Source organism: Chiloscyllium plagiosum, unplaced genomic scaffold, assembly GCF_037043375.1.
Source record: "Chiloscyllium plagiosum isolate Xiang-an unplaced genomic scaffold, Cpla_swu_hap1 HiC_scaffold_22, whole genome shotgun sequence".
Lineage (NCBI taxonomy): Eukaryota > Metazoa > Chordata > Chondrichthyes > Orectolobiformes > Hemiscylliidae > Chiloscyllium > Chiloscyllium plagiosum.
The window spans coordinates 12,356,213-12,382,844 of NW_028270160.1; the positions used below are offsets into that span (position 1 = coordinate 12,356,213).

General features: G+C 42.1%; 1 protein-coding gene across 2 annotated transcripts in view; it reads right to left on the reverse strand.

Moving 5' to 3' along the window:
- Positions 1–10,793: 10,793 nt before the first annotated feature.
- zfyve27 (zinc finger, FYVE domain containing 27) overlaps positions 10,794–26,632 on the reverse strand; it is a 192,914-nt gene continuing 177,075 nt past the window's right edge. For both annotated transcript variants that reach the window (XM_087998754.1, XM_087998755.1), the window contains 3 exons: positions 14,843–14,889; positions 13,008–13,089; positions 10,794–11,326 (listed from right to left, as the gene is read on the reverse strand). In XM_087998754.1, the coding sequence (XP_087854880.1) occupies positions 11,262–11,326; positions 13,008–13,089; positions 14,843–14,889 (194 nt within the window). In that variant the 3' untranslated portion in view covers positions 10,794–11,261. The remainder of the gene's footprint in view (positions 11,327–13,007; positions 13,090–14,842; positions 14,890–26,632) is intronic.

Consider the following 26,632-nt stretch of genomic DNA (forward strand, 5'->3'; position numbering starts at 1 on the left):
GTCCAAAGCAAAACGATGAAAACAGAATAATGTTCTTGGTATTAGGTATGGATACCATCCTCAATGATACCACTTGTCCACATCTGCCTGATTTATTCATGTGCTCATTGGACCCTCAGTGAGCTCTACAGTGAAGTCCTTTAAATATTATTTTCAGAGGAAATATCTTGGATGAAATGAAAACCCACATGGAACCCATCAAAGAAGCAAGCACTTTATGTTCAATGCGCTTACTCTTTTTTTCCCCCATGCCCCCTTCGCATTTGAGCTATCTCTTTCAAAATAACAATAATCCTGCTATTAGTTTGAAAATAAAAACAGATTTAACAAAATAAGATGAAAGATTTTGTCCCTCAAAATCAAATCCAAACTCCTACCCCATAACATGCTTTGTAATAAAGAGCAAAGTGGCCTTTTCAACCATCATATAAAACATAATTATTTAATTAAATACATACATCCTTATTTCAAGAACAATCAAGTCTGCATAAACCATATCCCAATACAATCCTAACCCAAAGCTTGGAATTCCAAAGGACTAAAGTCACGTCCTTTCCTCCAAAAAAAATGGAAATTCCACACTCATTCTGCAGCCAATTCAAGGATTCATGATAATGACCAAATTTGGTGATGTTTATTTTACTGAACACTGTCGCTTCTTCACTGTCCGAGGACATCGACTGGTCGACTTGTATTACCTCTGTGCCATCAATTTCTAATAATTTTCTATTTCATTAGTATGGTTTCTGCTTAGATTCAGTTAGAGACTGACACTGGTTCAATGCAGCCAAGATAGCCAAAAGGTTACAAGTAACTTGTAACCTAATGGGTGAGAGTCATCAAGGATCTGAGGCTGCATGATTCGCATGCACAAGTTCATCCTGACTCAGAATCCCAAATCAGGATAGTGCAACCTGTGTTCCATGTAATTAAGTCAATCAGGGTCAAATCTATAGAATGTGCATTTTGCCATCCAATTACTACGAGATGAATAATTTTCAATTGATCTACTCTTTGAAACGCATTCATCCTTTGCCACTGATTTACCTTCCAGCATTAGATCAAAACGAACCATAAAATGCAGTATCTCTCTCTCACAATACATAATTTCTACAAATGCAGCAGTATAAAATATCCCAATCCAAACATAACATTTCTTGGCAAATTTGAGGGGTCTTTATCAGGATTTAATTGTATTACATCCCTCATTAATCTCTTAAATGCCAGTAGGTCCCATTAGTTTAAATGCCTGTGACATAACATCTCATTATTTGTGCTTAAAACATACCACTAATTTCTGGAAGCCTTCCAAATCTGTGAAGGAAAACCACAAAGGAAGAGAGAGAGAGCGAGTGAGCGAGCTGAGTTCGACTCAGCTTCAAAAATTCCTCTGAGATCTAACCCTTTCATCAATGTGTTGCCTTTTAAATCATGGGTCTCAGTGGCCCTGTAAACATACTGCTGGCCTGAGTCCCCTTTCTTGTACAATGTACGAGTATCCAAACTTTTTCTGTCTGCAAAGTTGTGGTGTGTGCAGAAATCCCCATATAAAGTTTAAACCTTGCCCTTATAAATTGACCTCTATTCACAAGCTATTGATATTGTCAGTTCTTAGACATCAGGGAACTCTGTCACCTTTGTGACTTGTTAAGATGAATGGTTGAAACTTTGACGTCAACCTTCTCACCTGAAAAACAGTGCTCAATTCTCAATCTGGATTAGAAAAGGGAGGTTACGCTTCGGTGCACAAAGCCCCTCCTGGAGCAACTCAGTTTAGTTTTGAGCATTTTACCTGAGGAAAAATACATTGGTCTTGTAGGAGGTTTAACAGTTTACCATCTGAATGGATTAAATTATAAATTACACTGCATAATCTTGATTTGGCATAGGAGGGAGTGGCTCGATTGTAATGCACAAAAATGATGGGGGGAAATCAAGAAACAGGAGATCATAATCTGAAAACTATCACACGGTCTACTATTACACACACTACCCATTGTGAGCCACCAATAGTCCCCACTAACAGCCATTCATTCTCCTAGGCTGACTGTCTCATCTGTCCTACTGTTCTTCTCTCGCTGTGGGCTCTATCTCCCACCTATCCTTACCCCCTACCCTCACCCAGTCTTCTGCATAAAAATCAACATTTTCCCAGCTACCATCAGTTCTGAGGAAGGGTCACTGACCCGAACCCTTCACTCTGATCTCTCTTCACAGATGCTGCTGAGATTTTCCAGCAAGTGCTGTTTTTGTATCTGAACATTGGAGCCAGACCACTTAGGAGAAAACCAAAAAGATTTTTTTTCCCACAGAATGGGTGATAAAAATCTCGAATTTTCTCTTACCGAAGGCTGTGAATGCTGGGGAATCAGTTCAAGCTTCCAAGACAGGGATAGTTTGTTATAGCAAAAGCATTTCGAGGTGTAGAGCTAAGGCAAGTAAACAGATCACAGAAGATTTAATGTCGTGGTGTAACAGGTCTGAGGGGCTTTCTATTAATTATAACCATCAGTAAAGCAACAGGGCTGAAGTATTCCTTTCCAAATTATTATGTCCCAAAAATTCAAGCCTGTTAAATAGTCAAGGAAGCAGCATAAATGCACATTGAGAGAAAAAGGAAGTTACCTCACTTTTTAGTGAGCCTTGACGCAACAGAGTTTAAGGGCTGATTATGTTTAAATAATCAGTTGGACTAGATGAGTTAGAAGGCATAATTACCTCACTCAAAACAAATTATCTAACAAACCAGCAGTAAACAGTAGAATTAGACATTAGACAGTGTTATTCCTGGAGCAGAGGCTGCAACATTTAAACATAAGAAAGATTTGACTTAGATTGAGGATTATGTCACACTCGACCCATCAGGAGAGAATTGTGTCTGTTCTTCTGTCATTTCCAAAGGATGGGCTGTGGTCATCCATTGGCTTGATCCATACTTACGGACAAATTACTCTAGTGGTTTGCCATTGCCTTGTCCAGGATGGCTGAGCAGGAAACTCTGCCTCTCGTACCGCCTGCTGGCGGGTGTACTGAAAGGATTTACCAGGTTGATAATCAACATTTGGCTATGTTAGAAATGCATCCTACAAGGCCACATGTCCTAGTGTGGGGGTCAAACCTGGAACTTCTTGCCTTAGATGGGGGTGCTATCAACTGTGCCACAAGGCCTCATCAGGACAGCATTGCATATATACTCGTTACGCTGCCATTTACATATAGTCAAACCCCAGATTTTGCAATGTAAAACTATAGTAGAACTGAAGCTTCGGATATTTTACGTTCTTCTCAAAAAGTAAAAGACACTTGGCATTGTATAGGTACATGTGCAGAGGTTGACTTAACTCAGACAGATCTCCAAGTGAATTCCAACAGCAGGATTGTGGTCCTGCTACAAAATGAGGTGTTAAGGGTACTTATCCACACTGGCAAAACATGGTCCCCAACAAGGAATAATGCACTGTTGTTTATTATGTCTCTAAACACGGTCTGGACAGCGGATCGGTAGGTGCAATTTCAAAATTTGTCAGCCTAACTGAATATGGGTGGGGGGCTGCATCCAGAGAAAGACTACAACATAGTTAATTATGTGCAATATCAGTGTGAAATAGGAACAGGAGTAGGCCATTCAGCCTGCCCCCCCCCCCCCCCCCCCCCACCCACCCCCCCCATTCAATAGGATCATGGCCGATAAAATACTTCAATGCCTTTTACTCAACACCATCCCCATAAGCCTTTACACCACTGGTAGTCAGTAATCTCTATATTAAACAACCCTCTGCGCAGAGTAATCCAAATTTCACAACCTGAGTTTAAAAAAAAACTTGGACCTATAGCATCCTACATATTTTTAAATTGTGCCCGCATGGCCTTCTGAGTCCTCCACAGGGAATACATCTTACCTAAATCTGCCCTGACTATCCTTCAATAAATGCTCTGTAAATGTGAGTTGGTGTCTTTTAACAGGATGAAGTTGTTATGGGTTTGAGGTGGCTGACTAACACTGGCATTTTTTTTTCAAAATATACATCCAGTATCATTGACAGAACTATCATTGGCTATCCTTGATTGTCCCTTGAGAGCGTGGTGGTGAGTTGATTTCTTCAACTGCTGCAGTCCATGTGGAGTAGATAAAAAAATTAGTGGTGTTTGGGGAGGCAGGTCCAAGTTTTTGACTCAGCAACACTGAAGAAATCATGACAGTTCCAAGTCAAGATGGTGTGTGCTCCCCATGTGCCTGCTTCTTATCTTTCTAGGAAGCAACTAGCGAGATTCTGTAAGTATTCACATGGCCAATGATTTCCAAATCCTGAGAGTGAATTAAAAACAGTGGAGCTGCAAATACACAGATAGAAGCAGTAGGGATATCTGTGGTACTAGCCTACTGGAACAGTTGGTCTCTAGATTGTAAATGACACCCATTGATCAGTATACTTTCAGATCATGAACATTGTCCTGCGAGACTGTGCATGTGGGGCCAAAAGCCCCAGTTACTGCACCTGCAGAAAGCAAGCTGTTGAAAGATCTGGTGTGTACTATATATGAACCCCAGGCTCGCTAACTCTAGCTTGCAAGTCTTGCCAAAATGACTGCAAGAAACCACTTGATTAATTTCCTGTCTGATTTATATTAATGAAAAAACAAACAAGCAGTTGAATCAGAATTATCCAACAGATTAATGACATTTCAAATAATTAGTATAAAGCCAAGGGTCTGTATTGTTTAATAAAACAGTTCCTTTTGATGAACATTACAAGCAAACTGTGGGGAAAACACACTAACTTTTGCAATAAGACATCTGGAACATGTAGATTTGAAGAGTTCACATTCAGAAGCACCATCTCATGCAAGGAAAATGTCTCTGAACATTTAACAAGGGAGATAGATTAGCTCCTGCAAACAGGCAATGAGAACGAGAGCTGATGCCTTGTGGTTTTGAGAAGCTTGAATTCATTGACAATGGAAAGTTGAAACAGATTCATCCTAAGATTAAACATGCTGTGCAACTCCATCCACAGACGTGGGCATTGAGACAGGGTACTAAATGGCACAGCACCATGCCTGCTGCTGGATTTTAAGAACACAGCTTGCACTTAAGCTTCGCTGATTAGTTATCCTTGGAAAAGTGGGTCGTATTCAGTCTTTCAGACATAAAGGTCGTGGGTTTAATCCTTGCTCCAGATGACTCAGCACAACTTAGTACTAGGCAGAGGTGGGCACTGCAGATGCTGGAGATTAGAGTCAAGATTAGAGTGGTGCTGGAAAAGTACAGCAGCTCAGGCAGCATCCGAGAAGCAGAAAAATCAATGTTTTGGATTCTTGAAGGGCTTTTGCCCAAAAAGTCTAATTTTCCTGCTCCTTAGATGCTGCCTGACTGCTGTGCTTTTCCAGCACCACTCTAATCTTGACTCAACTCAGTACTATCCAAGGTCCTGCTCGAGTCAATATAGAAGGCAGAACACAATTCAGGACAAGATAAAATAGCCGTTGAAAGTAAACGTTCAGATGTTGGATCACTAAAGTTAACCCCTTGTATATATTCACATTTGCAAGTACAGACATTCACAAATCGGGGATGTCCCGTAATGTTGAAGGCACACTGACTTTCAAACTTATGTTACCAGAGGCCAGGTCAGCCCTCTCAAGTAAATAAGCTCATCACATCATTCTAAAGTAGCACAGGGCAGTAGAATTTCCCAGTATCTGGTCAATATTTAATTCCCAACCTACCCTGAGAAATACAGGTGATCTGGACATTTATTATAATTGCTGTTCACAGGCCTGTGTATATATTGGCTATCATGTTACAACAATGCTGCATTTTCAAAAAGCAAATCAGAGCAGGACTTATACACTTAATGGTAAGGTCCTGGGGTGTGTTGCTGAACAAAGAGACCTTGGAGTGTAGGTTCATACCTCTTTGAAAGTACACACGCAGGTAGGTAGGATAATGAAGGCAGCATTTGGTATGCTTTCCCTTTTTGGTCAAGAGTGTTGAGTACAGGAGTTGGGAGGTCATGTTGCAGCTGTACAGGACATTGGTTAGGCCACTGTTGAAATATTGTGTGCAATTCTGGTCTCCCTCCTATTGGAAGGATGTTGTGAAACTTGAAAGGGTTCAGAAAAGATTTACAAGGATGTTGCCAGGTTTGGAGGATTTGAACTATAGGGAGAGGCTGAATAGCCGGGGGCTGTTTTCACCAGAGGGGTGACTTAATAGAGGTTTATAAAATCATGAGGGGCATGGATAGGATAAATAAACAAGGTCTTTTTCCTGGGATGGGGAAGTCCAGAAATAGAGGGCGTAGGCTTAGGGTGAGAGGGGAAAGAAAAAAGAGAGATGTAAGGGGCAATGTTTTCACACAGAGGGTGGTATGTGTATGGAATGAGCTGCCAGAGTAATTGGTGGAGGCTGGTACAATTACAGCATTTAAAAAGCATCTGGATGGGTACAAAAATAGGAAGGGTTTAAAGAGTTGTGGGCCAAGCACTGCCAAATGGGACTAGATTAGGTTAGGATATCTGATCAGCAAGGATGGGTTGGATTGAAGGGTCTGTTTCCGTGCTGTACATCTCTATGACTTTATAACAATGATGATGCTCTGCTGTTATGAAAATGTGCTGTATAAATGTCTGATTATTTTAGAATTTTATCCGCAGGAAAACATTTTGTTGTAGAACATCCATCTAAAGGGAAAAAAGGGTCAACTGTTCAAAAAAGGGTCAACCATTCAAAAAGGATACCTTTCTGAACTTTAGATGGTTGGTGTGGACTTGTTGAGCCAAATAGCCTGTTTCTACACTGTTGGGATTCTAGTATTCTTTGGTCTCCATGACTGAATCCATCATAGAATCACAGAATCCCTACAGTGTGGAAACAGGCCATTTGGCCCAACAAGTCCATGTTGACCCTTCGAAAAGTAACCCATCCAGACCTATTCCCCTAACCTATTACTCTGCATTACCCCGACTAATGCACCTAACCTACATATCCCTGAACACTATGGGCAATTTAGCATGGCCAATTCACCTAATCTGCACATCTTTGGACTGTGGAAGGAAACCGGATCACCCGGAGAATGTGGGGAGAATGTGCAAATTTCCGCACACAGTTGCCCAAGGCTGGAATTGAACCCAAGACCCTGGCACTATGAGGCAGCAGTGCCGCCCATTGTTTGGGACATTTACTTCCTGTTTCCTCTGCATCCCACACCATGTGCACAAACGCCTTCATTTTCACACCACTCCATCTTTTCGTGATATATCTGCACTTCAAAGATGCATTACAACTCACAGGATTAACTCAAAGGCCCCTGTAAACTAGATCCAACGATTCATCCTGACACAGCAAAAGAAAATAATTGAGCAAAAATAAAAAAAGTTATCGGACTCCAACAGGTTCAAGGCCCTGGCCTTTTTGCACTATCACCAATCCAACACAAGACTGGAACTGTCCCAATATTATGCTGTCAGGTAAGAGAGCTCATACCTGCTTGTGTCTTGAGAAAGTTGAATTATATCTCGCACTCTGCAAGCAGGCCTAGCAACTCTCTGGGATGATCCTGGATTGCCAACAATGTTTAAAAAACATCAGGTGCTGAAACGCTGGTCACTGTAACACTGTCCTGATCACCACCTCTGAACAGAGTATAGGCCATCAATCTCTGTCATCTGCACATTATTCCATGGAAGATGAGTGATTGGTTTTTCACATCAGATCCCATGCACTCGAGAGTGGTTCGTATGTGGAATGCCAGAGGAAGTGATAGATGTAGGTACAGTTACAACATTTAATAGACATTTGAATAGGTACATGACTACAAAAGGTTTAGAGGGATATGGGCCAAATGCAGGCAAGCTGGACTAGTTTTTTTTTAAAAAAGATTAGATTCCCTATAGTGTGGAAACAGGCCCTTCGGCCCAATAGGTCCACACTTACCCTCCAAAGAGGAACCCACTCAGACTCATTTCCCTCTTACTTATGCACCTAACACTGTGGGGCAATTTAGCATGGCCAATTCACCTGACCTGCACATCGTTGTGATTGTGGGAGAAAACCAGAGCACCCGGAGGAAACCCACACAGACACAGGGAGCATGTGCAAACACCACAGAGTCACCCGAGACGGGAATCAAACCAGGCTCCCTGGTGCTGTGAAGCAGCAATGCTAACCACTGAGCCACTGTGCTGCCCCAAGTTTAGTTTGAGAAACTTAGTCGGCACGGACGGGTTGGACTTAAGTGTCTGTTTCAGTGCTGTATAACTCCACTCATTTTAATGGGATGTGGGCATCACCAACAAAGTCACCATTTATTGTCTTCTTCTGATACCCCAGATAAACAATTTGTTTGGTCATTTCAGAAGACGTTGGAGTCACTGTGAGGCCAGACTGGGTAAGGATGGCAGAGTGGGCCAGATGGGTTTTCACACAAACTGGGTAAAAACAAGGACAGCAGATGCTGGAAACCATATTATAGATTAGAGTGGTGCTGGAAAAGCACAGCAGTTCAGGCAGCATCCGAAGAGCCTTTCACACAAACTGGTCAATTGGTAAATCCACCTGAACCCATCATGAGTTGGTAAAGGGGAAAGAAATTATTCAGGCTCCTGTTCCTAATCCTCAAGTTTCGCGTCACTACAGTTTGATTTGCCGCCTCTTCTTCTCTCCCCGATTTTGATTTCTATGGTTTTCAGCTCCATAGACTTGATATGAAAATGACATAAGGTTGACTGCAGTTCTTGAATAATGGCAGACTAGCGAGTGTGTGTGTGTGTGTGTGTGTGTGTGTGTGTGTGGTCGTGTTCCTGGGAGAACTCCATCTCAGATCTTTGTCAAAGCAAAACCTTTTCTAAGTTCAGCAGCAAACCTGGACAGTATCCAGAGATAACGACAGCTTGTTGACCAACACTCAATAACTAACGGATGTTTCAAGGAGGCGAGTTCATATACATATAATAGTTATTCATTAATCCAACAAGGAATTAAGGAGAATCATCTTTGCCAAGAGTGGTAAGAGCGTGAAACTCGCTGTCCCAGGGAGTAGTTGAGGTGAATAACACTGATACTTTTATGGGAAAGCTAGATAAATATGTGGGGGAGAAAGGAATAGAAGGACAGGCTGTTAGGATAAGATAAAGTAGTGTGGAAGAAGGCGTGAATGAAGCTTAAATCCTGGTGAAATAGCTTGTTTGAGTGCTGGAGTTTATATGCAATTTTGTGCAAAGCACAAATTAGGAAGAAAATGTATAAAAACAGGAGGCAAACAGAAGGCAATCATTCTGCAATCTATGCAGGGTGCCTTTGTGCTAAAGTACTACGAATTGAAACTGGTGTGACGGATAGATTTTGGGGTGCTGCTGTGTTGTCTCCTTCATATTATGATTGTAGGGTTCAGGGAAATTACTGAATGCCAGCCCAAATCACCGAGCAAAGGAAGCAAAAAGGAGAAGAATCCCAACCAGTCTTTTAACACAAGTATCCTGATCCAGGAATAACCTGGGCTGGTTGTTGAATGAAGAGAGTGGCGCTGGAAAAGCACAGCAGGTCAGGCAGCATCCGAGGAGCCAGAGAATTGACATTTCAGCCATTAGCCCTCCATGCCCCTCGGATGCTGCCTGACCTGCTCTGCTTTTCTAGTGCCACACTTTTCGACTCTGACTCTCCAGCATCTGCAGTCCTCACTTTCTCCTGGCTGTTGAGTGAAGCCAAGCAGTCATTAATCTCAAGAAACTTTCATCACAATTTACCTCAAATAAACCTTAGAATCCATTTAGATCACTTAAGCAATTGATGACATGATCACAGATCATTCAGCCCAACTGGTCCACCAATCATCAGTATGTAATATTCCTTTCTCTCTTGAGCATTTATCCAGTTTCCCTTAAATGCATGATTCACCTCCGCTCCTGCTTTGGTACTAGGCTCCACAGGGAATACTTTTGGCAATGGGGCTTCAACTTTCAGACCAGACTAGCTGTTAAAAGTTATGACTAACAGCAAGAAAAATGACACTAAGAGCAGTTAAGACAGATGCAAGAGAAAAATTGGAGCTTTCTTTCACCAATCTTTTGAATAGTTCCATTTTTAAAAACAATAGTTTTGATAGAATAAGCAGGAAGGAGGAGCAACTCTTGTGATGCAGTGGGAGCCTCTAGGCTATAAGCTCCATGTTAGAGTCCTACAGTACTTGATGGTCATAGGGGATCTATTCATTGCTCGAGCAAACAGATTGATTGTCATCCTGTAAATTCTTCCAACACACCAAATGGTTGGCGTCAGAGTGGAAGTGCTTCCTAGTCAGCCACTCTGCAGAAAGCAATGGCAAACCACTGCATTATTTTGTCCGCAGATATTGACCAATTGAGTGGGAGTCAACAGCCCAATCCTCAGAAAAACAAGGGCAGGTGGAAAGACTGACAAAACTGCTTGTATTGCCTGAAGGATCAATACCCAGAGACCCAGGTTTGAGGCAACTGGCTGGAAAGATACGAGACATGAAAGCAGATTGAACAGGAACTTTCAAAAAGGGAAATGAATGGGAGATACATGTAGAACTGTAGGTAAAAAGCAGAAGATTGGGAGTAATGGGATAGTTTTTCAAAAGGCTGAAATAGCAACGATGGGTTGAATTTTTGAATTGGATAATTTGGAGAAACTTTTTAAAAAAAAAACATTTTGAAAAAAAGCCTATTATTGAACACCAATGTGATGACTTAATAATCTGAAAATGAAAGCTAATGTCCACACTCCAGGAAAAACCTCACAATGTCACAAATCTTGTGGTGCTCTTCTGATATTTTTCTGCAGTGTCACTTTTATTGAGAAAATATCAGACTTACATCACACATATCAAACTAAAGGGAAAGCATAAAATACAATCTTAAGAAACATGGTTTGAGGGGAGCTGGAGAGTTTTACCAACTCTTTAAATTGTGTTCTACACCGCACTCGATACAAAAAGAAAATTGAAAAGGTCTAATCCCATGGTATTTACAGTAGAAAGCAGCATTTAGAGGGGAAGATATATATATATATATTATATATTATTTCAGTTTATATGACAAACAAACATGGATTCCAGAAACAGTTTTGCTCTCATCGTCAGACTGCAGCCCTAATCCCTTAATACAGAAGAGTTCATAGTACATACCGTTCATGCCCATTCTCCAGTTCTCTGATACAGTACATTTTAATTAAAACGTAAAAATTAAATTTACATTTAAAAGGTGGGGGTGGGGGGGAGAAATAGAGCCGATGCCTTGTCCTATTTGCTCAAAATAAGGTTGCACTGTGCACACACAAACACCATCTCCCGTTGGGCATCTGGGGCTGAAAGAGAGACAGAAACAAATTACACTACAGTATCACCTGTAGTCAGCATTTTCTAACTGGACAGAACTGAAAATTCTACCGATTGTTCCCATCCAACCAGGAGAGTGGGCAGTTTTAATTGTAAATCCCAATACAGTTCCTGGCAACCTTGCCCATTAGGATCGGTTTTTCAGGACATTGATAATTTCCACTCCAATCAGGATGGATGGATGAAGTGACAAGTCTGGTCAAAAGGCTCTGTATCAGAAATCTCAAAAGATACACAGGCAAACTTCCATACTGAAGGATAACAGAGTCAAGAGTGGGGGGCTGGAAAAGAACAGCAGGTCAGGCAGCATCTGAAAAGCAGGAGAATCGACGTTTCAGGCATAAGCCCTTCATCAGGAATAACAGAGGTCTGGATTTAAATCCAACCCACATCAAATTGACTGAAATATCATCTCTAGTACAGCAATGCAAAGCACTGATTGGATGACATCTGCAGCACTGCCTTCAGTTCTGGGCATCACACACTAGGGAGATTATACTGAATTTGGGAGGGAGAGTCCAGTGTTCAGCAGAATAATTCACTCACTCCAAGGATTAAAGGACAAGATGAAGATTACACAAATTAAGGCTTGCATTTCCTGGAATTTACAAGATTACAGTGTGGGTCTCTCTATCTACTATTGCTGGGAATTTAGGACTATGCAAGCCTTCGAGAAGTGAATTTGCGAAACATTTCTCCTTACAAAGGGTGGTAAAAGTTTGGAACGCTCTCCAACAAATAGAAAATGATGCTGGGTCAATCATTAGTTTTAAACCTGAGACTGATAGATTCGTTCATCAAAAATATATCAGAATATGAGGCAAAGGCAGGTATATGGAATTAAGTGAATGATCAGTCAGGTTCATAGTAAATAGAGCTAAATAACTTAATCCTCAATTCCCAATCAGGAATTAGGAGACTGCAGGACTCTATCTAATTAGAAATTTAGCAGCTATGCGAACTATAAAGCTGCTAGTCCACCTGTGTACACACGGAACATTCAAATGGGATTTGCAATAGAGTTAACTATGTGCACTAAATAAAGCTATCAGTCCTGAAAATGATCTTAAACTGATGAAACAAATCATGTATGTATGTTAAAAACATTTGATTTGAAGAAATTAAGCCGAATTCATCAATAACTAACTTCACAGTTGCATGTTCTTTTGATGCCTGTTTACTCTTCTCCTTAGAGTGATGGTTCACACTATGGTGTGTTCCATAGACAGTGGTGCCACTATTTTGGTAAGAGTCTATGTATGTTGGTATGCTCTTGGAGAGGAGGAGGAGAACAGGCAATCATCTCCAGTCATAAGGGTAATTTGATAGCAATCAGGAGCTAGAATCAAAGCTGCCTTTGAGCACAGAAGCACCAAGGCTAGTCAGAGAGCCACATACTCAGCTCAGCCAATGGAGGGGAAGTGACACCTAGACTTTATAGGCATACGCTATCACATTAGGCAGTACAATCTCCCATGGTATTACCAGAGAGTTTACCTGGCTTTGTCTTTTGCTCAAAGCAAACATGTTGATACATACATATTGAACAGCCACTTCAAATCATCTTTGGAAAATTGTTAATTGAAAGAAAACCGCCAAAAGATTGAAGACAGACACAAGGACAAGGAAAGTAGTAAAAATATTAATTACCAGTCGCTCCCATTGACGATTTGGAAACTTTGTATGAACAGCATCTCGAGCAATAACTGTTGCCACAGTTGCTGCAGTTACGCTAAGCATGAACAGAAAGAAAAAGAAATTTGATGGAGGAGGATTTATTTAACACCAGTTCAGTATATCAGCAATACGAACTAGCAAGCTACATGATATGCATTACCAACATTCAATTTGTTGCACTGCACTGATCCAGACCTTATCCAGCACAAGCCATCAATTCATAGTGTGTACACAGCTTTCACTGTCTGTCCCCCACTGTAAACAACACTAATTCAGTCTGGATAAAATTCTAACTGATAAGCAGACTTTACATTGCACTGAGCTAGGAAAAGGAAAGTACAAGCTCAAGAGGGGCACAGGGGGCAGGGGCTGGAGAGTGGAGAGGGTTAGAAAGAAAGCATCATATGGGATGGGGAGGAATAAGCCAAAATATTCAACAGGAATAATTAAAATGATAGCAAGTAAAAGATTGTAAATGGATCAACCGAATGCAGTAATGACCAACGTTCAAGACAGAACTTGAAATTCTAAAGTGACTTTCACTACCTCAGGACATTGCAGTGATTTACAGATAATGAGATGTTTTTGAAATGTACATTTTCTTGTTCTTCCATGGGGTGTGGGCATCAATAGCAAGGTCAGTGTTTGTAACCTGCCCCTAATTGCCTTTGAACTGAATGGTTAGCCAGGCCGTTTTAGAGAACAGTCAAGGATCAACCACAGTGCTGTGGGTCCAGAGTCACACTGAGGCCAAATAAAGTACGGGTGGCAGATTTCTTTCCTAAAAAACACTGGTTAACCAGCTGGGTTTTTACAATAACAAGGGATAGATCCATAGTCATCATCAACTGAGACTACCATTATAGTGTAAAAAGAATATAAATTCAACCAGCCAGATTTGAACTTATTCCTCTAAGAGAGGAACACAGACTCGTTACCATCTACTGAGGTGGGAATACACTCAAAGGACTGTCCTCTGACAGTGCAGTGCCTGTCCCTCAGTACTGCCCTCCGACAGCGTAGTGTCCCTCAGTACTGCCCTCCGACAGCGCAGTGTCCTTCAGTACTGCCCTCCGACAGCGCAGTGTCTCTCAGTACTGCCCTCTGACAGTGCAGTCCCCCTCAGTATTGCCCTCTGACAGCACAGTGTCCCTCAGAACTGCCCCATGACAGTGCAATGCTCCCGTCAGTACAGCCCTCCGACAGTGCAGTGTCCCTCAGTACTGCCCTCCGACAGCGCAGTGTCCCTCAGTACTGCCCTTTGACAGTGCAGTCCTCCTCAGTATTGCCCTCTGACAGCACAGTGTCCCTCAGAACTGCCCCATGACAGTGCAATGCTCCCGTCAGTACAGCCCTCTGACAGCGCAGTGTCCCTCAGTACTGCCCTCCGACAGTGCAGTGTCTCTCAGTACTGCCCTCAGACAGTGCAGTGTCCCTCAGTACTGCCCTCCGAGAGTGCAGTGTCCCTCTCAGTATTGCCCTCTGACAGGGTTGTATCCTTCAGTACTGCCCCTCTGACAGTGCAATGCTCCCCTCAGTACTGCCCTCCGACAGTGCAATGCTCCCTCAGTACTCTCTTCTAACAGTTACCTACCTTTGACAGAACAATGCTTCGTTAATACTGCAGTAAACATGTCTGGTTAGATTGTTGTGCTCATTTCTCGGAAATAGATTTTGAACCCAAATCCACATCAGCCATCCCTAACACTGCTGTTTAACAGTTCCATCTCTTATATTTAATTTCTTTAAAAAGATAGACATCATGCTTATTGATTTAATACATAATTACTTTTATTAAAAAAACTCACTCGCTTCTTCAGAACTGAAAACGTGGCACTGCAGCTGTTACAATTTCCTGAAATGAAGGAAAAAAAAGTGTAATAAAAACATAAATTAAAAAGCACAGCTATTAAAACAAAGCTTCTTCCACCCCGACTCTGCATTCCTCTTCTGTTATTATACTCCTGATTACCACAGCATGCTCTGGAACGATCATTAAACATTAATTCAATGGAATTACAGTTGTCACAAATGATCTCTTGCTTTGTCCCACCTTACTGGAGATCATCACTGAACTGTATGAATTAAATAAACAAACGTCTTAGCACTGCATTTGTGAAGGAAAGCAATGCAAAAATAACCGAGTCTTTCCAGCAAACAATGCTGCATGTTGTAGGAGAGGGAAGATATGTTTTTGGCATGGGTGAGGGTGTTGCAACTTATCAATAATCTCTGTGTGCCTGAGATTGGTGATACCCAATTAGTTTTTGTCCTGCCCAATGTGTGACAGGTAGAAACACTGCTTCACCCGATACTGGGCTTTTGCTTGGATTCCAGGCTCCCTCCATTCCATTGCTGTAGTGACACACCCTACAACAATAGTTTGCATCTGTACAGCGCCTTTGGTGTAGCGAAAGGCCCCAAGGCACCCCACAGGAGCATCAAACAATATTTAACACAGAGCCACAGAAGGTATCATCAGGAAAGATGATAAAAAATAAATCTTGGTTAGAGGTGGGCTTTCAAGAAATTCCAAGTGGCAGAAAAAAGGCAAAAGTCTAGAGAAGGAGGTCCAGGAACTGAGCCCACCACAGCAGACAGCAAGACGCATCAATGAGGGTACGATGAGAATCAGGGATGTGCAAAAGGCCAGAAATGAAGGAGTGCAGAGATTTTGCAGAGAAGGGCTGCGGATTAGGAGGTGGTTAGAGATCAGGAGAGGCAAGACCAGGAAGAGAATTGAAAAACCAGGAATGCTTTGTTTGAAATCAAAGACAGCAGGCTAATTTCATCCTAAATCCAAGCCAACGTCTTTTTTCATATGCTGTCTCACATCCGTAGAAATTCTCAGATACCGTTAAGATTTTAGAATGCCACTTTAGAAACAAATGAGCACATTAACCAAAATGTATTTATATTAACTTTTTTTTTAAAAAGTGAAAGGAATGGTAAGTAGTAATTTTGTTTTTATCATGTATTTGTAATTGACTTTAACCCTTCAAACATAACAAAATTCCTCTCTCCCTGGACCAATCTCTTTATAAATGTTCCAGCTCGTACACTTTTAATATTACAGCAATGAAACCACTCAAAGACCCAGGATTAGCTTTATTACAGGGCTAGTAATCACAACGGAAATAAGCATTTAAAATCCAATTTTAATTAAAAAATAATAAAATTTAAGTGTTTTCTTTCCTCATCGTCCTTTTATCCCTTTCCCTTTGACTTCACTGTGCTCTCCTATTCCCCATCACATTTTCTTTTCATCACTCAAGTTTCATTTCTATTCTAAACAATGCGTCCTTTTTGAACCACTATAAAAGTTATCGCCTGTTTCTCTCACGCTTCCCGTCTCCCCTTTTCCAGTTTAGAGACATAAACTCAGGTATTTATAAGCGCTTTAACTATTTCATAACTGCTCAAGTGGATTGCGACGAGCCAATCTAAAACTCATAATGTGAAGAATGACACAGTCATACCAGTGATGAACTTTTATGAATACAGAAACACAACAGGAAGGCTTCTTTTAAGCCAGCCTGCCTCTGAGCATTGATCAGATAACTATCTAGTGTACAAACACACTGACAGCTGGTTCCACAAGTCACTGCTGCACATGAATATCAGAGGTCTGCACAGCGGCAGGAAAACTTACAGGGAATGCAAATTGTGAGTTAGGCTGTAGGGAGTCAGACATAGGGAGAAGCAAAGGCAAAATTTGAAACGGAGCTAAATGATAGGAATCAGAGAATAATGGTCAATGAATATTTTTTGGGCTTGAGGAAGGTTTGTTGCGGAGTTCCTCAGGTGTCAGTATTGGGTCCCTTGCTTTCCTACTACAGAGGAAACTTGATTATCCAGCATTCAATTATCTGAACTTCAGATTATCCAGCAAGATTGCAAAGTCCCGGTGCTTGGCAAACCTCTGTTACCCAGCATTCAATTAACTAAACGAAATTCTCCCCGCCCGTGTCCTTCGGATAATCAAGGTTCCTCTGTACATATTACTGATCCAGATCTTGGAGTGCACAGGACAATTTCACAGTTAATATGAATGACACAAAGATTAGAAGTACTGGAAACTGTGAGGAGGACAGCATCAAACTTCAAAAAGACATTGACAAGTTGATGAAATTGGCAGATAAGTGGCAGATGAAATTCAATGCAGGAAAGTAAGGTGATGAACTTTGGTAGGAAGAACGTGGACAGACAATATATAAGAGGCACAGAGCAGAGGAACCTGTATGTATTTGTGCACAGATCACTGAAGATAGTAGGACAGTAGAGACACCAGTTAATAAAGCATACAGAATCCTGGGCTTATTAATACAGAGTATTTGAGTAAAGGCCATAGAGTACAACTCAAGGAGGTGATGCTGAACTTGTAGAAGACACTTGTTAGACCTCAGCTTGAATAAAGTGTACAGTCCTGGGCAAAACATTATAGGCAAGATGTTAATGCATTGGGAAAAGTGCAGAGGAAATTTATAAGAATGGTTCTTGGAAAGAGATTGCTGTAGGTCTAGATAGTCAGGGGACAGTGTTGTGGCAGGAACAGACTGGTAGAGGACCATTGTCTTCTGATGTTTAAACTCAGGCCCATTCCCTCATTTGCTTCTGGCAAATGTGTTATGACGGTTTGGGGTTCAGCCTCTATGTGTATGCATACACCAGCATTGTTTGACAGAATTGATGACAGAAGAGAGGGTGGTCTTGGACCTGGATTGGAGGCAATGCAGGTTGAACAGTTTCTCATTCATCCAGTAGAGAAAGTCGACTCTGCTGGAAAGTTTCGTTGAAACGGGGTGGAGCATGAAGCCAAGGAGAATGGAGAAGAACATTAGTGTGATGACATAGCCTTGCTTGACTTGTTCAATGAGAGTTACTTTCACACTATCAGCAGTTACGTGACTTGTTTAACCAATCTAGGAGCTTTTCATCCTTTCAGTATACAGTGTGATATGTTGCCTAACTATCAGTAATTTACTGTGAAAGGTAGCTCACCAAGTGAAAAGAAAATAATGATTTAGATAGGTAGCATCCTTCGGCAAGGTTGAGAGCAGCAGGGTTGAGTATTGGGGATGCAGAGTTCAAAGAGACAGTCTGGAGGTTGTAGTCCTTTCTGCAACAATATTGTTTAAAATGTTAAAAAAAACTTTCATGCATCGAGCTAAAGTAGGCACATAGCATCTTGGCTGAGGAGCTAGTACTTCCACCTCACAGCCAGAAGGTTGTAGGCTCAAGACCCACTCCAAGATTTGAGTGTATAGTATGGCCTGATACTGCAGTTTTGCCATTCTTCAGACAAGATGTTATCACTGAGTCCTCACCTGCCTCTTCCAATAGTTCATCTGAAGATTGCTTAAAGTTTCTTGAACAAGAGAAGGAAGTTCTTCCTGCATTATGTCAATCCTTTAGCACTCAACAACAAATACATAGGTGATTTACCTCTGAATGGCAGTTACATTGGCATGTGATAGTGGCCTCTTCAAAAAAAAGCAGTCTACCGCAATCGAAGCTCTTCAGAACATCATGAATATTATGGCAAAGATGTTATATGAACACAAGTACATCCTCTATTTCAGCAACATAAGGTTCACCTGCTTGATGAGAGTTGGACAAACCTCATTCCAGTGCGACTATGAGCTAAGAGTTTAATGTAAATATGAAGCTTTGGAAGCACCATTAACAAACCAGACCGCAGGCACCATTAACAGATTAGTCATGATTACAAGAGCAGAAGTCAAAGTGTTCTGCAATGAGTGCTTTGCCTTCTGATCCATCAATGTCTCAAAACATGAATGCAGTTAAAAATTCACAACTCTCTTGGGGGCCATGTAGTTGCAACATCATTTAAGCTCAACACCATCCCGGACAGTGCAGTTTCCTGTATGAGGTGGATGAGATGCTCAGGTTTGCACACATTTACTGTAATAGAGATGTACAGCAAGAAAACAGACCCTTCAGTCCAACTTGTCCATGACCACCCTAAGTTAATCCAATCCCATTTGCCAGCATTTGGCCAATATCCCTCTAAACTCTTTCTATTCATATACCCATCCAGATGCCTTTTAAATGCTGTAATTCTACTAGCCTCCACCACTTCCTCTAGCAGCTCATTCCATACACGCATCAACTTCTGTGTGAAAACATTGCCCCTTAGGTCCCTTTAAAATCCTTTCCCTCTCTCCTTAATCATATCCCTCTAATTTTGGATTACCCTACCCTGGAAAAAAAGACCTCGCATGATTTATAAACCTTTATAAGATCACACTTCAGCCTCTGACATTCCAGAGAAAATTGCTCCAGCCTATTCAGCCTCTTCCTTTGACTCAAACCCTCCAACCCAGGCAACATATTGTAAACCTTTTCTGAACCCTTTCAAGTTTAACAACATATTTCCTTTAGCAGGGAGACCAGAATTGAACACAGGATTCCAAAAGTGGCCTAACTAATGTTTTGCACAGCCGCAACATGACCTCCCAACTCCTATACTCTATGCACTGACCAATAAAGGCAGGTGTACCAAACAGGTTTTTCACTACCCAGTGTACCTGCGAATCACTTTCTTCCTCGGTTTATATTTAGCTTCCCCTGAGTTTGCTGGAGGCGTTCAAGATGTTTGGCGCCTTCACAAATGCTTCCTCTCCAGTTTGAGCAAGAGACTCCCAGAGGTCATCAGGGATGCTGCATCCTTTCAAGGAGGTTCCCTGATACTGAACACAATACTGATCCTCCCCTAAATCGCAATGTAGTATCAAATGAATACACAGTACCAACTCAATGAGGTGGCTTTGACAATATCTATTTTTCCTAGGACTCCTACTGAGATGCAATATTAGGTTCCCACTGGTTCTCCAACTTCTACTGGGGGCGGGGGAAATTCTGCCACTCTTGAGTCACTCTCTTTTCGCAGGACAAGTATTGGTGGTGAAGTTTGGATAGATAACAATAGATGGCATAGATCAACAAAACATAAAACTACTTTGCTTGCATTTCTCCTCCTTCCAAATATCCTGGGCATACATCCTGGCAGATCAACTTTGCCAAATTTTCTCAACTGCTTGAAGAATCTGCTGGCTGCAGCTGTTACTTAATAGCCCCTCAAAAATCGCTCAAGCCGTTTTGTTTTCTTTGGAACAGAGAGAGAAATACAGAATTCTCTGGTGGGCTATGCAAGACAGATGGAGCTGGTGAGCCTGAGTCTTGTGGATGTGCTGGGAACCAGCACTGAATTACACCCCTTCCTCTTTCCAATGGCTCATATCTAAACCATATTGCTGCTATCCGGAGGTGGTAGTAAGAAAGGTGGCATGCTTTGGTATCATATAGCGCTCTCAGGGTGGTATTTTACTCAAATAAGTGCATAACTGGTTCATGCCAACAAGGTCTGAAATGGTCAGCAAACTAGTTCAACGTATTTGTTCTCTTATGAGCTCAAGTTCAGAAACTGATGTGAAATCATGTGTCTACAACGTGGTTTGTACTCGATCCATGGAAAGAGTTTAACACGATGAGCTGAATGGCTTTTCCGCATTGCACAGTCTTGTATGTTTTTTTTAAAATGAAAAAGAACCTTTCATAATGTGCTTTAATTCTACATTTACACTGGATAAAATGTCTTAAAACTCTGTAGCATCCAAGTTCCTCTCATTTTCATTTTAAATTTAATATCAGAGCCTCATGATGCTAACATTAAAATGATTTATAAACCTTTATAAGATCACACTTCAGCCTCCGACATTCCAGTGAAAATTGCTCCAGCCTATTCAGCCTCTTCCTTTGACTCAAACTCTCCATCCCAGACAACATATTGTAAACCTTTACTGAACCCTTTCAAGTTTAACAACATATTTCCGTTAGCAGGGAGTCCAGAATTGAACACAGTATTCCAAAAGTGGCCTAACCAATGTCCTGTACAGCCGCAACATGACCTCCCAACTCCTATACACTATGCACTGACCAATAAAGGCAGGTGCACCAAACAAGTTTTTCACTACCCAGTGTACCTGCGAATCACTTTCTTCCTCGGTTTATATTTAGCTTCCCCCTGAGCTGGCTGGAGGTGTTTGAGATGGTGTAAACATTTTACCTCTCGTGGCCACTTAAGAATGCACCATAGAGTTTTAAATGAAAAATTCAAGTCCTACATCCAGTAATATTACTGAAGAGAGAGACATGTAGCTGAAACGCTTTGTCTTGCATTCACCTGGATAAATGGAAGATACAAAACTTCAAACGTTTATAACAACTTAAACTATAGGAGAAAAAGGTCCTGATTGGTTATTAAGTCAACTCTGATTGGCTACTGTGCTGCTGTAAAAATGCAACAGAGATTTATGGGCCCACCAAGCTCTTGGGTAATTCAAAAGGGGGCAAAGGCTTGAATGCATGCCTTTTCGGCGCAGAGAATCGACCACGAGTATGAACATGTCACTTTTAGAAAGCATTAATGTGCAAAGACATCTAGCAGTTGCTGAAGGTGCAATTTTTGATGACACGCTAAACTGAGGATACCTTCACCCCAGCCCACTCCCCTCCCATTTATCTCTTCACCCTGGAGGCTCCCTAGCTTCATTCCCGATGAAGGGCTTTTGCCCGAAACGTCGATTGTCCTGCTCCTCGGATGTTGCCTGACCTGCCGAGCTTTTCCAGCATCACTCTAATCTAGACTCTGATTTCCAGCATCTACAGTCCTCACTTTTGCCCTGAGGATGGATCCACCTTCTCAAGCAACAGAACAATTTTGATAAACAGCAGGGCAGTTGCCCTAACCATGATTCATTCCTCAACCACATTGCAAAAAAAATCAGATTCTCTGGACATTTATATCATTGTCGTATGGGTCTCTTGGTGTGTGCACTTTGTTAGCTGCATTACCCTACATTGCAGCATTGCCTACACATCAGAAGCAGAATTATGGGGAAAAAAATCAATATCTTCAATAATCATCACTGCTCCATTAAACTTAAAGCCACAACACACAAGGAAAGCATTAATTTCCTAGACACAATGGTATTTAAATTAGCACAAGACACCAGGCATGAGTTAGCCACAAATACTTTGTACATAAAAAAAGCTGACACACACTTCCATATACAAAAAGCCATCAGGCTAAACACACTTCCTGAGGACTGATAAGGTCAGAACTAAATGGTTACACGTTTGTCTTTGAACACAGTGACTGCATATCAAGTAATTCACAGTATTGTGACAGAGGTTTTGAGATGCGCTCACTACATTCCTATCAGCAGCAAATGCAAGACAGGACCAGCCTGGGATTGAACTCCTTGCTGATTTTATCTATTCTATTTATGGAGGTGATTGCTGTGACTCCTGCATGAATTTTCCTGGCCATTGTGAGGACTTCTGGGGCAAACTCACTCACTGCCCCATGTACTTTGAGCTGCTTGGAGACTAAATAATGTGGCTTGCCACTGTTGCTTATGGCTACTTGGAAAGCAAGAGGACTCCTCATTATTCAACTTAATGCCAATTGTGTCTAGGAAATTAATGCTTTCCTTGTGTGTTGTGGCTTTAAGTTTAATGGAGCAGTGATGATTATTGAAGATACTGATTTTTTTCCCCATAATTCTGCTTCTGATGTGTAGGCAATGCTGCAATGTAGGGAAATGCAGCTAACAAAGTGCACACACCAAGAGACCCAGGCGACAATGATATTGGCACGGTGGCTCAGTGGTTAGCACTGCTGCCTCACAGCGACAGGGACCCGGGTTCGATTCCAGCCTTGGGCGACTGTCTGTGTGGAGTTTGCACATTCTCCCCATGTCTGCGTGGGTTTCCTCCAGGTCCTCTGGTTTCCTCCCACAATCCAAAGATGTGCGGGTCAGGTGAATTGGCCATGCTAAATTACCCAGAGTGTTAGGTGCATTAGTCAGAGGGAAACGGGTCTGGCTGGGTTACTCTTCGGAGGGTCGGTGTGGACTTGTTGGGCCGAAGCGCCTGTTTCCACACTGTAGAGAATCTAATCTAACCTAATCTAATCTATTTCATTGAAAGGCACCTGCTAGGGTACAGCATCGCTGAAAACTATCCTCAGAGAATTTTTAATTTTCTGGAAAATAGAAGACCCTGCACCTATTGCTTTGCTGGCTAAGAGCCTCAGGAAGGGGCAACTTACTTCCAGTGAAGTGATGAGTGTTGCACGTGTAACTTGTTATGAGAAGATTTATCTTGAATGACTCTACATGCTGTGTGTATACAATGTTGTGACTCTGCCTGCCAGTTAGTTTGGGCCTGCACACAGAGATTAGTTGGTGGCTGTAATACATGTTTCATAACTTATAATGTATTTTACTGTTTCAAATATCCAGAGTCTTCTCAAAACCTGCTAACCCACAGAGTTAATCAATTCCTAATCAGGAAGTGAATGGTTATTAGATCATTGTCAAAAACACGACAAAAAGTGTCAAATATTAGTCTGCAAGTAAACACCTTTCTTTCTTATAAGAAGGCACACAGACCTATTTCAGCTTTCGAGTGAATGGCTCATGGCGAGGGGAGGGGAGTATGGGGGAGGGTGGGGGATGCTGCTCTACTCATTTCTCTAAGGGTTTGTTTGTGAACTCAGGGAAGCATTGGAAAGGTGATGCTTTCTAACTGGGTTTCCTCCTAGAAATTTATTTATTGTCAGGCATAATTTGCAGCGCACATAACGCAGAGATACCGCAATGCTAATGGGAAGTATTTCCCTCTTCATTTCTAAGGAAATCTCAATGCTGCTCAACTGTAAACTCATCAAGTCACTGTGCACTTGGAGCTATACTATAAACAGGAAACTAGCTGCAGCTGCTACAGAGGAGCCTGGCATTTCAGACTCCAACAGACCGAAGACGCAGGTGATGAAAACATAAATAATCCTGCATTCCTTGCACGTATGCTTTGAATTTTAAGCTAAAGCAAAGAACAAGGACAGTGTAAGAAGTTAAATGAAGCTAATATCAAGACAATGAGCCCACACCATAACTGGCAAGACACATTTGAGTAAATCTCTTCTGCACCCCCTCGAAGACATTTCCATCCTCACTAAAATGTGGTCTTTCAGAACTGCACTCAACACATCAGCTTAGGCCTAATCAGTGCTTTATAAAGGATTAACATTACCTCCTTACTTTTGTACTCTATTTTTCTATTTAAAACATTCTGGAGCCCTGAGATCTTAACAGCCTTCTCAATGTGTCCCATCAACTTGAAAACAAATGTTTGTACATCTCCAGGTCTCTGTACAAGAGGTGAGGCCATACTGGATTTGGTTCTGGGTAACGAACCAGGCCAAGTGTTAGAATTGGAGGTAGGTGAGTACTTTGGGGACAGTGACCACAATTCAGTGACTTTTACTCGAGTGATGGAGAGGGATAAGTGTGCACTGCAGGGCAAGAGTTATAGCTGGGTTCAGGGAAATTATGAGGCACGACTTAGGATGCGTGGCTTGGAAAAGTAGGCTTCAAGGCATGGGCACAACTGATATGTGGAGCTTGTTCAAGGAGCAACTATTGAGTGTCCTTGATAAATATGTACCTGTCAGGCAGGGAGGAAAGGGTGTGAGGGAGCCGTGGTTTAATAAGGAATTGGAATCCTTTGTTAAATGGAAGAGGGCAGCCTATGTAAAGATGAGGCGTGAAGGTTCAATTGGGACGATTGAGAGTTATAAGGTAGCCAGGAAGGATCTGAAGAGAGAGCTAAGAGCAGCAAGGAGGGGACATGAAAAGTCCTTAGTTGGTAGGATTAGGGAAAACCCTAAGGCTTTCTATAGGTATGTCAGGAATAAAAGAATGACTGGGGTAGGAAGAGGTCCAGTCAAGGATAGTAGTGGGAAGTTGCGTGTGGAGGCTGAAGAGATTGGTGAGACACTGAATGAATACTTTTCGTCAGTATTCACTCAGGAACAGGACATTGTTGCCGATGTGAATATTGAGTCACAATTAATTAGAGTGGGCGGCTTTGAGGTATGTTGGGAAGAGGTGTTAGAAATTCTGGAAAGGGTGAAAATAGATAAGTCTCCTGGGCCTGATGGCATTTATCCTAGGATTCTCTGGGAAGCAAGGAGATTGCAGAGCCATTGGCCTTGATTTATATGTCCTCGTTGTCTACAGGAATAGTGCCAGAAGACTGGAGGATAGCAAATGTGGTTCCCTTGTTCAAGAAGGGGAGTAGGGATAACCCTAGTAACTATAGGCCGGTGAGTCTCACTTCTGTTGTGGGCAAAGTCTTAGAGAGAATTGTAAGGGATAGGATTTATGAACATCTGGATAGGAATAATGTGATCAAGGATAGTCAGCATGGTTTTGTGAAGGGCAGGTCGTGCCTCACAAACCTTATTGAATTCTTTGAGGTGACTAAGGAGGTAGACGAGGGTAAAGCGGTAGATGTAGTGTATATGGATTTTAGTAAGGCATTTGATAAGGTTCCCCATGGTAGGCTACTGCAAAAAATACGGAGGTATGGCATTGAGGGTGAGTTGGAGGTCTGGATTAGGAATTGGCTGGCTGGAAGAAGACAGAGGGTAGTATATGATGGTAAAGGTTCATCTTGGAGTGCAGTTACTAGCGGTGTTCTGCAAGGATCTGTTTTGGGACCATTGCTGTTTGTCAACCTTCTAGCCCCTGGAGGAGAGGCTAGAAGGTTGGGTGAGCAAGTTTGCGGATGATACGAAAGTCGGTGGAGTTGTTGACAGTGAGGAAGGATGTGTCAGGTTACAGCGGGATATAGAGAAGCTGCAGAGCTGGGCAGAAAGGTGGCAAATGGAGTTCAATGTAGGTAAGTGTGAGCTAATTCACTTTGGTAAGAGTAACAAAAAGATGGGGTACTGGGCTAATGGTCGGATACTTGGTAGTGTGGATGAGCAGAGGGATCTTGGTGTCCATGTATACAGATCTCTGAAAGTTGCCACCCAGGTAAATAGTGCGGTGAAGGCAGCATATGGCATACTGGCTTTTATTGGTAGAGGAATTGAGTTCTGGAGCCCTGAGGTCATGTTGCAGTTGTATAAGACTCTGGTGCGGCCGCATCTGGAGTATTGTGTGCAATTTTGGTCGCCATACTATAGGAAGGATGTGGAGGCACTGGAACGGGTGCAGAGCAGGTTTACCAGGATGTTACCTGGTATGGTAGGAAGATCGTATGAGGAAGGGCTGAGGCACTTGGGGCAGTTTTCATTGGAGGAAAGAAGGTTTAGGGGTGACTTGATAGAGGTGTACATGATGATTAGGGGTTTAGATAGGGTTGACCATGAGAACCTTTTTCCACATATGGAGTCAGCTATTACGAGGGGGCATAGCTTTAAATTAAGGGGTGGTAGGTATAGGACAGATGTTAGGGGTAGATTCTTTACTCAGCGAGTCTTGAGTTCATGGAATGCCCTGCCAGTAGCAGTGGTGGACTCTCCCTCTTTATGGGCATTTAAACGGGCATTGGATAGGCATATGGAGGATAGTGGGCTAGTGTAGGTTAGGTGGGCTTGGATCGGCGCAACATCGAGGGCCAAAGGGCCTGTACTGCGCTGTATTTTTCTATGTTCTATGTATCCCCTCTAACATTGTACAGTCTCACTTACTTGGCATTGCCTCTCCTCACTCTCCCAA